Here is a 16,619-nt window from a genome sequence, read left to right on the forward strand (position 1 = left end):
AGTTCACAAATAATGATATAATGATATGATATGTATAATATAATTATAATTATAATAAATAATAATATAATTTGCTTATAGATGTTATAACTCAATAATTACTCAATTATAATGTTTATTATTATTATTATATTATATTATTATTATTATTATTATTATTATTATTTATGATTATAACTAATAATAAAGTAATCCTTTGATATAAAATATAAAATATAAATAAATTAAAAAGAAATAAGAAAATGCAATATTAATAATCACGCTAAGCTTGCCTGAAGAGCCACCGAGTTGCTCATTGAAGCATACCAACCGAGTTCAATTCATGGCTATGCCAAATTGTTTAAAAAGGGAGTGTGACTAGAAGATGCGCATAATGCGCAATTTACCCGGTACCAAGTCTCGCGCTCAGGGGGACTTGATTAGCCGAGGTTTTATCTTCTATGGGGTAGCCAATGTGCTCGTTCATAGTAGTTTTTCCTAGCTTACAAAAAAAAAATGCAATATTAATATTAACTCCAATTATTATTATTATTACTATTACTATTATTATTATTATTATTATTATATTATTATTATTATTTTATTATAAATAAAATGTATAATACAGTACAACATATTTACAAATAAACAATTTTTATACAATTAAATATGAACGTTGAATACTCAAAATTTAATTTTTAAGAAAATACTTGTATTTTCTGGTTATTACCTATGTAGAATTTGCATCATTTCTGTATACTTACTGTAATAAATAAAATCCTAATCCTAATTCTAATTTATGTAAGGGTAAAATAGTCCATTTGTAAATGAGTTCAATTAAATATGGTGTGTTAAGATGATCTCCATCACTGACTCCATGTAATACTTCTACATTCTACCGTTTACAAAATTTATTTACTTATTTATTTGTGGTTTCGCAAACAGTTTAGTTCATACAAAAATCGCTAACACAATCTAGTTTCCAGTATTGAGCTTCTAAACATCATTCGTATGTTAATCGAGGTAATTATATAATTTCTTTTTCTATCCTCGTTTAAACCCTAACATACAAGTGCGTTTTGTTTTAGGGGTTTTTTGGATGAACTTATTTTGAAGGATTTAAATTTTTTATTTTTATTTTTTTATTTTGGTAAACTAAGGTTTATTGTTAATTGTTAATTGTTAATTGTTAATTGTTAATAAGCAAATAAAATAAAGATAGTTAGCACACCTGTTACATTCTAGGGCTCAGTTGTACCTAAATTAGGGCTTGTTATCTACACAGTTTTATTATACATTTTGGGTATACAGAGGTAAAGTTTGCACCTTTAATGGAAATTATAGTTAGTATTTGTAGTAATATTGATGTTATGGACAATAAAAAACTTAATAGATAGCTACAGCTTTTAAATGTTTATGGTACATTATTACTACGTCATCAATAGATGTGTTTCAATTTTATTTTTTTGCTGATTTGTTTTTTATGCTGCTATAAGGAAAAATTAGGGCTTGTTATCTACACAGCTTGATCAAGATTCTTTTTTGGTGGATTACAGAGTTAAAGTTTGCACCTTTAATGGAAAATATAGTTAGTATTTTTATTTATCATTAAGGTTCAAAAACTTAATAGATATCTACAGCTTTTAAATGTTTATGTTACATTAGTTTCAGTTATTACGTCATCAATAGATGTGTTTCAATTTATTTATTTTTGCTGAATTGTTTTTTTATGCAGCTATAAGGACAAATTAGGGTTTGTTATCTACACTGCTTGATCAAGATTCTTTTTTGGTGGATTACAGAGGTAAAGTTCGCACATTTAATGGAATTTTTTTATTTATTCTATTGTTTTTACTAATCGTTGAATCCTGTATGTGTACACTTGTAATACAATAGTATAGTAACAAGTGTTAGCTGGTTATCGTAATTCAGAAAACGATTCAAGTATAAATTTAAATTTCACCAATGAAAGGAGTTGCAAATGGCGACAAGAAGGCTAATCTGGAGCCAAAAAGTAAAAGCTCCCCTGGACCTAAAAGTCAAACCATCGAAGTGAAAACGCAAAAGAAAACAGATAGTGGATTACTTGATATCAATGATCGTAGTTGTGCCTTTTGTCATACTTCTGAGTGCACGCAGGTGAGTTTCAAAATCTCCTAAAAACGATGTGTTAGATTCAGATTAAACCTAATAGGCACTTAGTAATTTTCTAACGACAACCCTTAACGTGCAAAAAAAGACTGGTACATAGCGTTTAATTTTGACTGTAAAATGATGGTTATTAAAGTGTACCAAGTATTTATTGCATGTTAGGGCTGTCGTTAGACAAATTGGTTTTGCAATATTTTAACGACAACCCTCGCGACTGTTGTTAACGTACAAAAAAGACTGGTACATAACGGTTGATTTGGACTTTTAAATGTCCGTCATTAGAGTATACAAGTAGTTTTTGCATGTTAGGGCTTGTCGTTAGACAAATTAGTTTTGGAATTATCTAACGACAGTCCTTAGGGTTGTCGTTAACGTGCAAAAAGGACTGGTAACGATATTGTTTTTCGAGTTGTGTAGGAAAGTGGAGAACTTTTGTCGTACTCTCAAGGGAAAGAAGTGGTGGGAGACGAGGCCAATGTTTCTAAGGTTATACATGTTCATGTAAGATGTCGTAACTGGTATGCTATCCAACTATAAAATATTTGACATGTTATTTGAGCAAATAAAAATATATTATTATTTCCAATATTTATATCTTAATTAATGTAGGACGCCTCGAATTTTCTTTAACGCGAATGGACTTATACAGAATTTAGAATCAGAAGTAGCACGTGCTAACAAGCTAAAATGCAGCCATTGTGGTAAAAAAGGAGCTGGTCTTGGCTGTTATTCAGAACGATGCCAAAGATCATATCATGTTCCATGTGCATATGAAACTAGTGACTGCAGATGGGGTTTTGTAAGCAATAATTTATAAGTACTAAACTAAGTTGTAATTTGTTCTGCGTTTTCTAATTGTGTGTCTTTTATAGGATGAATTTCTTATTTTTTGCCCGAAACATACATCCAACAAATTTCCAAGTGAAATGAAGTCAAAAGGACGGAAGCGAAATAATGAGAAAAAATATAAGTATGTTTTTCATAATCTACGATTTAAATTTAATGGGTAAACGGATTAGGTTTTACCTGTTCAGGCTATAGTCTACCCTAGAGGGCGACTTTGGTGGAACTTGAAACTTTTTTTGGGGGGGGGGGGGGCGAAAATAATAAGATGATATATGGTTGTAAATATGGGGGCGAGTAGCACTATTTTTTTTTTTTTAAATATTATAAATATAAATATTACACTAATCAAGTAAATTTACTCAAATTTTAGGGGGGCAAACCCCCCACCCAGGACTACTCTATGTTCCGCCCCTACGCGGTCTAACCGGGTTATCCCGTGAACGTTTCCGACCCTTTGCCTGGTTACCCTAAGATATGTTGGTAGTGAGGTTTGAACCTGAGACCTATTGTGAGGATATTAGGACCCTCACCACTACGCTATCTTAGAATGGTTTAGGCTTTTAATTTAATGGATTTAGAAAAAAACATAAGTTTATTTTGAATCTTTAAATCCAACGTAATAATTTGATTGTGAAATATTTGTTTTATAACTGATTTTTAGGACATCGGTGTCGAATGCCGAAAATGGTTTGGTGTTTTGTGGTTCAGATCTTTCTTCAGAACAAAAGGTTGGTACAAGCAACTATTTATAACTTTTAACAATTTCAAAATTTCTTCATGGTTTATATATATATATATATATATATATATATATATATATATATATATATATATATATAGGGGCAGGATCAATGGGGAAGTAACCAATCGGGGGAAGCAAATTTTTTATTTTTTTTTTCGTTGTTTTGAATTTTTTTTTTCCGACATCAAGATCACACGAAAATATGAACATTTAGAAGAGACACTTCGTGATGAATGTTATTATTTAGGCGGGAAAACGATCGACAAAAATAACATTCAAGATAATATTGTTCGTGAAGAATATGAACGTTTTTTTTCTTCATGTTTTGTGAAGAAAAATTTAGCCCGATTTAGAGTTTAGGGTTTGGTGTTTGGTGTTTGGTGTTTTGGGTTTATTCCATAAACCCAAAACCCAAAACACCAAACCCTAAACTCTAAACCGTTCGTGTTAAAAACTCAATCTAAATCCTAAATCTAAACCCTAAACCCTAAATTTCTAAACCCTAATATCTAAACCCTATAAACCCTAATATCTAAATCCCAATAGCTAAAACCTCAAAATACGCTCGAAAAACACGATAATTGTTATATATTACTTCTTCGAGCGTTTTCCCGCCAAAATAAAAACATTTATCACAAAGTGTCTCTACTAAATGTTCATATTTTCATCTCATTTATAATGTTCGTGAACAAAGTTTTTTCAAAAAACGAAAAAAAAAAAGTTTTTGCTTCCCCCCGCTTCCCTCCGAATGGTTACTTCCCTCTTGATCCTACCACTATATATATATATATATATATATAGGGGCAGGATCAATGGGGAAGTAACCAATCGGGGGGAAGCAAATTTTTTTTTTTTTTTCGTTTTGTTTGGAATTTTTTTTTCCGGCATCAAGATCACGCAAAAATATGAACATTTAGAAGAGACACTTCGTGATGAATGTTATTATTTAGGAGGGAAAACGATCGACAAAAATAACATTCAAGATAATATTGAAGATAATATTGTTCGTGAAGAATATAAACGTTTTTTTTCTTCATGTTTTGTGAAGTAAAATTTAGCCCGATTTAGAGTTTAGGGTTTAGGGTTTGGTGTTTTGGGTTTATTCCCTAAACCCAAAACACCAAACCCTAAACTCTAAACCGTTCGTGTTAAAAACTCAATCTAAATCCTAAATCTAAACCCTAAACCCTAAATTTCTAAACCCTAATATCTAAACCCCAATAGCTAAAACCTCAACATACGCTCGAAAAACACGATAATTGTTATATATTACTTCTTCGAGCGTTTTCCCGCCAAAATAAAAACATTTATCACAAAGTGTCTCTACTAAATGTTCATATTTTCATCCCATCTATAATGTTCGTGAACAAAGTTTTTTCAAAAAACAAAAAAAAAAAAGTTTTTGCTTCCCCCGCTTCCCCCGATTGGTTACTTCCCTCTTGATCCTACCACTATATATATATATATATATATATATATATATAAATATAATTTTTTGACTTGATAACGCAGTACCACCTGGTTAAGTTTGCAACAAGTAACGGGGCAATAGTGTCCAAACAGTGGAGAGATACTGTCACACACGTTATTGCTGCTAAAGATTCGGACGGTGCATGCGCACGTACATTCAAACTTCTCATGGCCATATTGAATGGAAAATGGATTGTTACATTTGAATGTAAGGTTTTTAATATTATGTGTTGATCTTAGGGTTCAATGGAACCAAGGTTGGAAGAACGAGAAGGAAACGAGTCTGTCAAGACCTTGAAAGGTCGAGTCGGTCAAGACGGGGTCCAGACGGACGTTGACCGACATTGACTTTTTAATATAAATATTATAAACATAAATATTTAAAAATTAAATGATTTACAAATAAAATGATGTGGTGTTAGTTTAAATATATATATAGTTTTTTCATAAACAACAACAACAAAACCCAATACCACATGAGTGGTGTATGGGGAGGTGAGATGTAGACAATCCTTTCCCTATTCGAGAATAAAGACAAGTCATTTCTCCACCCAGAGTGAAACACTCACAAGAGTAGAGAAAGTCATCCCTCTCTTTATTCGACGGATAAAGAGATTGCTTCCGAGAGGACCTCCGGCCTTTAAGTAGGAAAAAGTCTTTTTAAAAAAAACAATAATAATAGATGCCATGAAAATGGTAGAATCAAATTTTCATGGGTTTTAAATCATGCCTGGAATTTAATGTAGGCTCTAAGAGTTAGTCAAGTCGCCAATAAATCGACGATTGATGTCGACTCAATAGAGCCGTTTTTTCATAAAGTTTCTTATAATTATTGTGTATTTATCTTTAAGGGATACTATGTAATTCGGTGTTTTTCTCAAGTAATTTTTAAATGGGCATGGGATTTTTTGTTTGCACTAGAACAAGGCCTGACAAAAAGTCGATTGTTGACCGACTTTAATCTGACTTTTTAGTGTTGACCGACTAATTAAACGTTTTTGGACGAAACGCGACCTGCTAGTCACCAAACACATCGCAACCACTGTTTGAACCATGCTTATATGTTGATCCTAGGGTTCAATGGAACAAGATTGAGACACCTGTTATGTTTTCAGGGGTAAAAGCTTGCATGGAAGCTGGATATCTTGTAAAAGAAGAACCGTATGAAGTTCATCTAGACACACATGGCTGTTCTGGTGGGCCCAAAGCAGGGAGGTCAAGAATTTTAAATAACGTAAGACTTTAAAATTAATTCATTCAAATTAATTGGTGCTCATAAAGTTTGTATTTTTATGTACTTGATTAATTTATTTTTGCAGGGTCCAAAACTTTTCAAGAACGTGAGGTTTTACTTTATTGGAGATTTTGTAGATGATTATAAAACCGATCTGATAACCTTGGTTACAACCGGTGGTGGCACAATTAGCGCCACTAAGGATCAGTTACTGTCTGCGTGCAATGATGTAGATGTGAAAATGAATAAAGTAACTTTGGTTGTGTACAATGCTGACGTGTCAGATCATTCAGAGTATGAAAGTGAAGAAAGTATTAAATTTCAACGAATAGCTGCAGCAGAGGACGTAGCCCAGCAATATGGGTCGCGGGTCGTTGGGCATATTTGGATTTTGGAATCAGTTGCTGCGTGTAATTTACTGCCTTTTACATAAAATGTCCCATAAGTGACAGTGACTTAAAGCTTCGATGGTGCATATGATTCATCTTGCATATGTTCTTTGAAGTTTTAGCAACATGTTTTGGTAGTTTGGGGTCAAGTTTAATCGTTTGGATGTAATGTTTTGCATCTCAGAATGGACTCAAGACTCGTAAAGTTATGATTGTGACAATTCAGATTAAGATTTGATCAAATTTTGTTATAAAGATTTTGGGAAAATTCGGTTGTCTAGTATTGGTGTTAACCATTAGCAACTTGTTACAGATAAACTGCTCAAACCTGTGTATCTATTTTTTATTAGTACAAATGAAAGATATCATAAGTGTGTTCTGTAGATTCCGGAGTATCCATTAATGTTAAAGTAAGCGTAGTATATCTATCATTAACCCAATTCTGCTCCATTGATGCAGCTGGGTCCTGGTTTGCTGAGGTAGTTTGGGTCTGTTTGCGTTCCTTGAGGGTTAGATTGGTTGGTTATTAACTGTAAATGGGTTTTTAAAAGTTCCAGATGGTTCTCAGATCTCTTGGCGCTTTGGGGATCTCATAAGAGATCTTTTGATTCAATGGTTGTGTATTGTTTGGTTGTTGTCAATAGATGCGTTGGTGTATTATATTAGTTTCATTGTGTATTCATTTAGTAGTATGCTTGTCTTGTTCAATAGGTTTGTTGGTTGTATGTTAGTTTCAAAGGAGTTATGATGTTTATATATAGGGCTCTAGACAATAGTTTGTTCAATGTGTGGTGTAACTGGATCGTTTGATCTATACAAAGACTATATATGTATACCAACCAATTTCTAACCCATATATGAATACCAACCAATTTCTAAACCAAAAATACATTATTGAATATAAGTAAACGATAAATTAAAGATTACAAACTACATAATTGATATCTAACTCAAAAATAATAATCTTAAACCGAGTAGAATGAACAAAAGTTTTGTTTGCATCTCTTGAATTGATTTGGAATATATACAATGAGTACTAGTGTGCATCTCTTGAATTGATTTGGAATATATACAATGAGTACTAGTGTTTGGAGCAAGGATAATTTGAAAATCTAATCATTTTGAACAGCGAGAGGTTGACAATGACTTTAGGCGTTTTTCTTAGACATGGATTAAACATTAGAAATAATTGCGTACATATATTTAATATGGATATCCTGATTGACCCGGGGGTTTTCTCCCGGATCCATTCAGGATTCAAACCCGATCCGCCTGCCCCTAGGGATGGTTAAAGGATCGGGTTCCTGTAATGCGATTCGGGTTTCCTCTCGAACGCGTGTGTGTGCGCAAATGATGAGTGTCGTTGAAACAAATGATACACTGATGCATGCTTGCGGTTAAAAAAAAAAAAAAAAATTCTACTATTTTTTGGTGTCTTTTCAAATGAAGAATACTTCTCCTTTTATAGACAGAAAACGGTCTTGAATATCTTCCGATTATGTAATGGAAATCTGATGCTTTGTCATCTTGATTATAAATTTTTTGTCTTCTATTATTAAATACGGTTCATAGAATAATTTGCTTTTAAAAGTTTTACTTTATCTTTGTAATTTCGACACCATTATCATAATCTTCTTTTGTATTCATGTTGAATGGGGCCATGAAATAGTCTTCTTTTTCGAAATCGTGCCTTTTATTTCTTGGCCCACATAACCATTTCTTCTTGTGACAAATTTCTAGAGAAAGGGTCCTTGAATATCTTCCAATTATGGAATGGAAATCGGATGCTTTGTCATCATGATTGTAAAAAATTTCTCTTCATCCTCGAGTAGGATTCAGAGAATAATTTGCTTTTGAAAGTTTTACTTTATCTTTATAATTTGCGGACACATGATAATCTTCTTTTGTCTTCACGTTGAATGGGGCCATGAAATAATTTTCTTTTTGGAGATCTTGTTTTTCATTATTGCTTGGCCGACTTAATCGGTTCTTCTTTTGACAAATTTGTAAATCATTGTTTTAGCATAGTCATTGTCTTTTGAAAAATACATGTAAATTTATATTCAATAATAATTTTTTGATAAATTAACTCACACTTCTATTCACACTTGTGAGAATCATAAAATTTTGATAATAAAATACATTACATTATGACAATTCTGGTTAAGATTTTGATCAATTTTGTTATAAAGGTTTTGAAAAAATTCAGTTATCTAGTAAGTATTGGTATTATTCATTAGCATATTGTTTTTTTTGAAAAGCAAAATTCATTGAAAGAAAAACAGAATACATGAAGGTTCAAAGGCATTAATAGCCCAGGACATCAGAAAAACAATTACACGAAACTACTAGATATTAAATTGCTAAGGGAGCAATCTTTACACACGAACAATCACAAGCTTTCTAAGTTGTAAGGTAGAATTTCGGATTGCTCAACCAAATGTGCCAATCGAACTTTTTTCCCCTCGACCTATGAGAAATCCAATCAAAGGATTTGATTTGTATTTCATTTAGCACTACCGGAATATTCCATTTAATATCACGAAATATCAAATTGTTCCGGCATTTCCAAATATAATACGCACAAACCCATTCGACGGCTTGCCATATCTTTTTCCCGAAGGTTGTAGTCGACTTTGGATTGTTGCCTCGAAGTAGTTCACTCAAGCTAAGGTTGTTAAAATGACCCAAATCCCACCATCCAAAGACTCGTTCCCAAAGATCCATTGCTTGTTTACAAAAAATAAATGTATGCTCGATAGTCTCTAATACATCATCACACATCGGACATCTAACCGAATGTAAATCGATCCCTTTTTTATCTAACTCGACCCGAACCGGGAGGCGTTTTTTTAAAAGCCTCCAAACAAAAACTTCTAATTTTTTTGGAATTAAATTATTACGAAAAGTTGCTGCACCTGAATTGTTTGAAGCCTGCTGTTCCTCGATCAGTTTGGTAAGGTTATGGACTGAGAATAAACCGTTCGATGCAAAAGAACACTTCCACATATCTTCGCTCCTGCTGCTAAACTCGATACCTTCTAGAAGTTGTCTGAGATTTGAAAATTCGCTGCACGTACGACCTGTGGGTTGCCTGTTCCAGCACCAATTGTAGACAATTCCGTTGCTTGTAACACAGATTATGTCTCTAATTCTTGCGTCTTGCCTTGTTTCCAATCTGAAAAGTCTAGGAAAAAGAACACGAAGCTTGTTGTTCCCGATCCACTTCTCGTTCCAGAATGAAACATTTGATTCGCATCCGATTTGCCTTGAGAATGAGTCGATGAAATTGACGTTTGCCTCCTGTAACTTATGACCTGCTAAAATGATATTAGACCAAGTAGTTGAAGACGTCGGGTGAGGTAAGTCACCTTCCATCTCCAAACCACCTGAAGAACCATATATGCTTCGAATTAATTTGACCCATAGAGAATTGGTTTCGGTTTTAAACCTCCACCACCATTTCCCCAAGAGAGCCAAGTTTTTATTTTTTAAAGACCCGATATTAAGCCCCCCATGGTCATATGAAGCAATGACCTTGTCCCATTTTACCCACGCGATTTTTGAACCCGAATCCCCCCCGCCCCAAAAAAACGAGCGTCTCACACTTTCCAGTATTTTGATCACACTTTCGGGAGCACGGTAGAGCGAAAAGAAATACAACGGTAGACTATTAAGGATCGACTTTATAAGAACCATTCTTCCTCCATACGACATCATACGCATTTTCCAACGTGATAACCTTGATTTGAATTTGTCAATCACCGGTTGCCAATTTTTAGTTTTATTCATTTTAGTGCCAATGGGTAAACCGAGATATTTGAAAGGCATTTGGCCAACTTGACACCCCATGCAACTTGCAAACGATGTAGCATCTTCCAAAGAGATACCAATACCATACAAGCAACTTTTTACAAAATTAACCTTTAACCCGGATGCCATCTCGAAACATGTGAGAAGGTTTTTTAAACTATACACGTTTGATCTACTACATTCTCCAATAAAAATAGTGTCGTCGGCATATTGGAGATGAGAGATTGGGATTTGATCATTACCTATTCTTACCCCTTTAAACAAACCTGTATTCAGTGCGGCTTTCGTTAAGATATTTAATCCCTCCGAAGCAATAATAAAAAGAAAAGGCGAAAGTGGATCGCCTTGTCGAACCCCTCGAGATGGAGAGAATTCATTCGTAGGTGATCCGTTAACGAGAATAGAAATCGATGTCGAGCTTAGACATGAAAAGATCCAATTTCTCCATTTACATCCGAATCCCATACACTTCATCACATCCATAAGAAAGTTCCAACTAAGGCAATCGAACGCCTTTTCGAAGTCTACCTTGAAAAGAAGTCCTTTTTGCCTTATTGATTTAAGATAGTCAATGGTTTCGTTAACGATAAGAGCCCCGTCAAGAATAAAACGACCTTTCAAAAACGCGCTTTGCTCCGATCCAACAAGTGATGGTAAAACCTTTCGAAGCCGATTTGAGAGAATTTTAGCAACCACCTTGTAATAGCTACCTATGAGGCTAATGGGTCTATAATCGCCGAGACTTAATGGATCATCTTTCTTTGGAATTAAGGTGACAAATGACGCATTACATCCTCGGGAAAATACACCTTTCTCCCAAAACCATTGAATAGAGGTTATAAGATCATCTTTGATAATTTCCCAATATATCTTGTAGAATCTCATGTTAAAACCATCCGGACCGGGTGCCTTGCAACTACCACAATCCCGAATTGCCTCGAAAATTTCCTTTTCTTCGAAAGGTGCTTCTAGAAGTAACGCATCAGACTCAGAGATAGAAGGATAATTTAAATCCTCCAAGCTAGGCCTATCGATATTTGGTTCCTTAAATACGCCACTGAAGTGTTTGAAGATTTCGCCTTTGATGTCATTCGGTTTGTCGTTCCAAACCCCATTGATCATTAGTCCTCTAATATTAGATTTTGTATTGTTTTTCCGGATCAAAGAGTGGAAAAATTTTGAATTTTCGTCTCCTTCGATGGCCCATTTGATACGGGCTTTCTGTTTCAGCATTTTAATCTTAACATTTTCTTTGTCGATCCACTGCTTTCGCTTTTCTCTCCACAGATTCAGTTCGGTTTCATCTAACAGAGAGTTTTCTGCTTTCAGTTCAAAAGAATACGCTTCCTGTTTAAGATTATCAATCTCTCGGCTTAGATCCTTAAATTTTCCACCATTCCAAACCTTTAAAGCATTTTTTACATTCTTGAGTCTATTTCGGAAACCACAATCTTTACGTACCATGCCCGTAACCGGAATTGACCAAGCTTCCCGAATAATAGGGTCCAAATCTTCTTCTTCAAACCAAGCATCAAAGACTTTAAAAGGTTTCGGTCCGAAATTTCTTTCTTCGTCTTTTAACATTCTTTCTTCATTAGCATATTGTTGGAGATAAAACTACTGAAACCTGTGTATGCCTTTTATTACAACTGAAAGATGTCATAAGTGTGTTCTGTAGATTCAGGACTAGCCATTTATTAATGTAAAAAGTAAGCGTATTACAACATACTATCAACCCACTTCTGCTCCATCTATCATTAACCCAACTTCTGCTCCATTTATTAATGTAAAAAGTAAGCGTATTACCGGTTCATACTTCATAGTTCATACATCACGTTACATTTTGTACTGTCCCTTAATACAATATTCACATGTTGATTTGATCACCCATACAAGAGTTGCATCTAGTGTCCATTTCTCAGACTGAGATATAACATCTCACGAAAGTCAAGGCTAGAGGGTGAACGAGTACGGATAAAGTCTATTCATGTTCAGGTCGGCTAAAGGGGATTATTTTATATTCAGATTGTACGCGACCTATTTGGGTACCTCGAGACAGACTTGTAGTTTTAATTTTTAAAATATACTCAGAATTATTATTTGGTATAAAATGTATCTGTAGTGGTTTTCAAAAGTAAGCACTTTTCAGCACGGAATGTTATTTGTGATAGCAAGTGCATAGCAATAATAAGTAAAAATATGTAACATATACTCGTAACTAATAATGGCATATAGATCACAACGAAAATAATCCAAATTTAGAGCCAGATGTTAAGGTTCATATTCATATTCATAGTCAAACCACAAATGTCTACAAGATTAAAAACCATAGATGCAGCAATACATTGTGCGCTCACATGAAACTGGGTTGAACTGGCCCCTTTGAAAGCCCAACTCGAACTTCCATTCCATGATGCATGTCAGGGGCACGTATTGTTTCAGTGTCGTGAACACCTACAAGAATCATCAATACCAAAACTTAATAAACCAAGCAAAAGTCAACAACAAAGAAGTTCAAAAAACAATCGATATGCTGTTACCTTGGAGGTAATCTTCAAAACCAAAATCGTCCAAAGCTCCGGTTAATGATTCTAATCCAAGCATGGAGGACGGTATAAGCCCAGGAGGCCTTTGAAATCTATTAGCTCAAAACATAAAAGAATATAAGTAACTCTAACAGTAAGATCAAAAGATTCACAAATAACAATATTTATGCTTACAAAAGCTACTGTATGACAAAAACACTAGCTATTATATTTAATTTATTTAACAAGTTGGAATTTTTACAAATGACTGTCATAATCACCAAACAACCCATAATCACCAAACAACCCATAATCACCAAACAACCCAAACTCTTATTTCCTGCTTACGAGTTTTTTTTTTTTTTTTTTCCCTAGAAACACACAATATATGCAAAGTTCCCCAAAAGTATGAAATTTAGGAGGATCTAGAAAATTTAATAAAGTTTCAACTTGCAGGGTGAAAGGCATTGCATCCTATCCTGTCATGTTTCATGGTATTACCATCAAACATCTTTGTTTCCAGCAACTTCAACGCATTAAAACTTCTATACACACCCACAGACTCAAATCATCAACAAAACCAATATACGTAAAATTCGCAAATCTAGATCAAAATCAATATGAATGTTAACTGTTATTCATCCTAAACTAGTTTAGACAGGCTAAAAGATGAAACCAATAAAGGCAAAACCCAACAGTTCCAGAACATTGTACGATTATTAGAGATCTAAGTTAGGTACAGAAAACATCATCACTAATAGTGTCTGATTATCAAATAATTCGATAATCAATTTATAGAAAGACTAAAAAATATGTAGCCATTAACAACTTCAAGCTAGATCCAAGTAAAATGCAAATTCAAGATCCATTTTAATAGAACTAAGTTTATACTCTTTGTTTTGATATGCTTTAGAACCTCACCAATTTCAACTTAATAGTGATTATCACAAAACCATGTATATAAGATGATGTTTATCACAAGATCTTCGGTGAAATCAGATAACAAAACAAATATAAAAAACTAAATTGACAACATAATCAATCTGTAACAATCTTTAATATACATTGGTTACATCGAATAAGCAACATCAATCTTCACATTTACAAACCGGTACAAATGAATATATTTCATTGCTGTGTAATTAATTGAAACACAGTTTGATTAAAAGCAGCATCAAATATGTAAAATTTCAAACCCTAGTTTCTTCATATTTCAGCTATTGAAAGTGCATCATACAAATCAAACAGCATAAATTAAATCATTATATCAAAACATTATAACACTAAAAATAAATAAATAAATACCTAGAAAGAACTTTTCGATCAAATTCCTGCTTCAACGGAAACGCAGATCCGTAAGTGTTTGCAAGCATTTTCCTCTTCATCTGCTCTTCTCTCACAACAGCCTGAACAAATTCGATTAATTAATTGAACTAAATTTATCTCATTTATTAATTCAACAAAAACCTCTCTCTATAGATACATAAAACCTATGCATATGTGTACCGATTGAAAGGCGGATTCAAGAGGATGAGATCCGATGATGTCACTTTTGACGCCTTGAAGTCCGAAACGAAGTGCATCGTTTTTAAGACCTCCGATCTCGTGTTCAATTGTCTTTGATGAATCCATTTTTAGGTTTTTTATTTTTTTCGTTACTGTTCGTTGTTGGTTTAGGAAGAGAACGATGATAGCTTCCTGTAAATACCCCCAAAGATAACTTTGCAAACAAGTCAGTGTGGTGGAGAGTACTAATGAGTATAGATATATTGGGCCATTCGTATTAAAGCCACTTATGTTTTTTCATGGGCTTAATAATCCAAGGCCCAGGTATATTAGCATTGGCGTAACCTATAAAAAAAAAAAAACATATTGAGTTGTACCTCAGCAAAATACATAGGTACTAACGACTCATGTAAAAAATGTAGAAGGTTGGTTTTCCCTGTCCGGGTTATCTGGGAAGACGAGTAATCCGATCCTATTCTGACATACGCAGTTCAGCAGGATTACACCCTGGTTGTTTCCAACTCAATCCCTGACCACCACTAAATATTTGTCCTAGACAGGATTCGAATCGGAGACCTGTTGCAACTTGCAAGTAACTTATGCCTACATCTTAATATTTAAGATGTGTAAGGATTTTTCTAACGTTAGTTAGAGTTGTCATTAAGTTCAATATAAGTTTTGTACAATTTTGTAACCATGTCTTTAGAAAAATCCTGATAGAAATAATAACTTTTCTTACTTGGCATTCATATTCAATCACATTATTATTATTATTATTATTATTATTATTATTATTATTATTATTATTATTATTATTATTATCATAAACTTAAAAGTATTAAAACTTACAAAAAATTAGTGGGAAGCCTAGAGACAATCTGGCCCCCACACCTCTAGCAATAGCAAAACCTATCCTAGTAAAAATATGAGCAGCAGCACTGGCACCAATATCTTGCGCCATCGAACTCTTCTGAACCCGCTTTAGCAAAGAAACAGCATCCTTTTCTAATTCCCCAAGGGAAGAAAATGAGAAAGGAATGAAACCATAACCAATCGCCTGACAGCTAGATTCGTACTTGACCCGCTTCCGACGAGCCACATCAACCACAGCACGTCCAGGGACAAAGTCAGAAAGCCCAGACTGTGTCAAAGGAGAAGACCCTGTCAATTCAACACAAAGATCGCGACCACAATCCCAGGAATAAAGTAACACATCTGCAGGTCTGAGGACCCTGTCGTTCCCTCCAGACAACCCAATGTCAACCTCCTTTCTCGCTGAAATCCCAGATCGATAACAAACATCAACAAGGGAATCCCGAACAACATTATGTCGATGCTTAATACCCACCATACCAGCACAAGACACCGCGTGATCCCCGAAAATATCCCCAGTAAAAACCCTCGAACAGGCAGAGCATGCCGTCGAGATAGAGAACAATGGAACACCCAACCGGTAGCACAACACACATCGGTAAGTCTTTGCGTTCATCGTCTGACCCAACCCCAAAATAGGGACTGCCCTTAGCCAAGCAGAGGTGTGATCACCCTGCTGTGATTTCCATAAGGCCGATTGTCGGGGAGATAATGAAAAAGTGGATTCTGCAGAAGCGGTAACCTTTGTGAAATAAACATCTGCCAATTTCTTCATGAGTATGGGGGCAGCGACCTCACTCTGATTACCTAAAATATCAAACCCAACCGTTTTATTAAACAGACCCAATGCATCTTCAAAAGCACGACCAAGACCAACAATACCCGCATGACGTAGGAGCTTGGTCTGCAACCCAGCAGACTGTAATCGAGAAGCCAGAAAAACATAATGACGAACATCTCCCGCAGAATAAACACCAAGCCCTCCAAATGCAAATGGCAAGGTGGCAAGCCGCCACTGCCAATCACCAAACCCAGGCCCTGAAGCAGTAACAATATGCTCCAAGGAAGATCGAAGGGCTCCATCGAAAGCG

At 34.5% G+C, this 16,619-nt stretch overlaps 2 protein-coding genes across 5 annotated transcripts; one reads left to right on the plus strand and one right to left on the minus strand.

Moving 5' to 3' along the window:
- The first annotated feature begins 864 nt into the window (after positions 1-864).
- LOC139862239 (BRCA1-associated RING domain protein 1-like) lies at positions 865-7,275 on the plus strand. 4 transcript variants are annotated; one of them, XM_071850809.1, is made up of 11 exons: positions 880-1,002; positions 1,476-1,567; positions 1,715-1,783; positions 1,876-2,118; positions 2,548-2,648; positions 2,740-2,929; positions 3,003-3,100; positions 3,638-3,704; positions 5,231-5,396; positions 6,304-6,422; positions 6,508-7,273. In XM_071850809.1, exons 4-11 carry the CDS (start codon positions 1,945-1,947, stop codon positions 6,853-6,855), a joined length of 1,263 nt encoding a protein of 420 aa, XP_071706910.1. In that variant the 5' UTR covers positions 880-1,002; positions 1,476-1,567; positions 1,715-1,783; positions 1,876-1,944; the 3' UTR covers positions 6,856-7,273. The 4 variants fall into 4 exon arrangements, with proteins under 4 accessions (XP_071706911.1, XP_071706910.1, XP_071706912.1 ...); XM_071850811.1 differs by having other exon boundaries at positions 1,912-2,118; XM_071850810.1 differs by lacking the exon at positions 1,476-1,567 and having other exon boundaries at positions 865-1,002.
- Positions 7,276-12,814: 5,539 nt separating this feature from the next.
- On the minus strand, positions 12,815-14,868 carry LOC139864781 (cyclin-B1-2-like). The gene is made up of 4 exons (XM_071853350.1): positions 14,656-14,868; positions 14,455-14,555; positions 13,165-13,262; positions 12,815-13,078 (listed from the first exon to the last, which is right to left on the minus strand). Exons 1-4 carry the CDS (start codon positions 14,779-14,781, stop codon positions 12,978-12,980), a joined length of 426 nt encoding a protein of 141 aa, XP_071709451.1. The 5' UTR covers positions 14,782-14,868; the 3' UTR covers positions 12,815-12,977.
- Positions 14,869-16,619: the final 1,751 nt, after the last annotated feature.

This window comes from Rutidosis leptorrhynchoides, chromosome 8 (assembly GCF_046630445.1).
Source record: "Rutidosis leptorrhynchoides isolate AG116_Rl617_1_P2 chromosome 8, CSIRO_AGI_Rlap_v1, whole genome shotgun sequence".
Taxonomy (NCBI): Eukaryota; Viridiplantae; Streptophyta; class Magnoliopsida; order Asterales; family Asteraceae; genus Rutidosis; species Rutidosis leptorrhynchoides.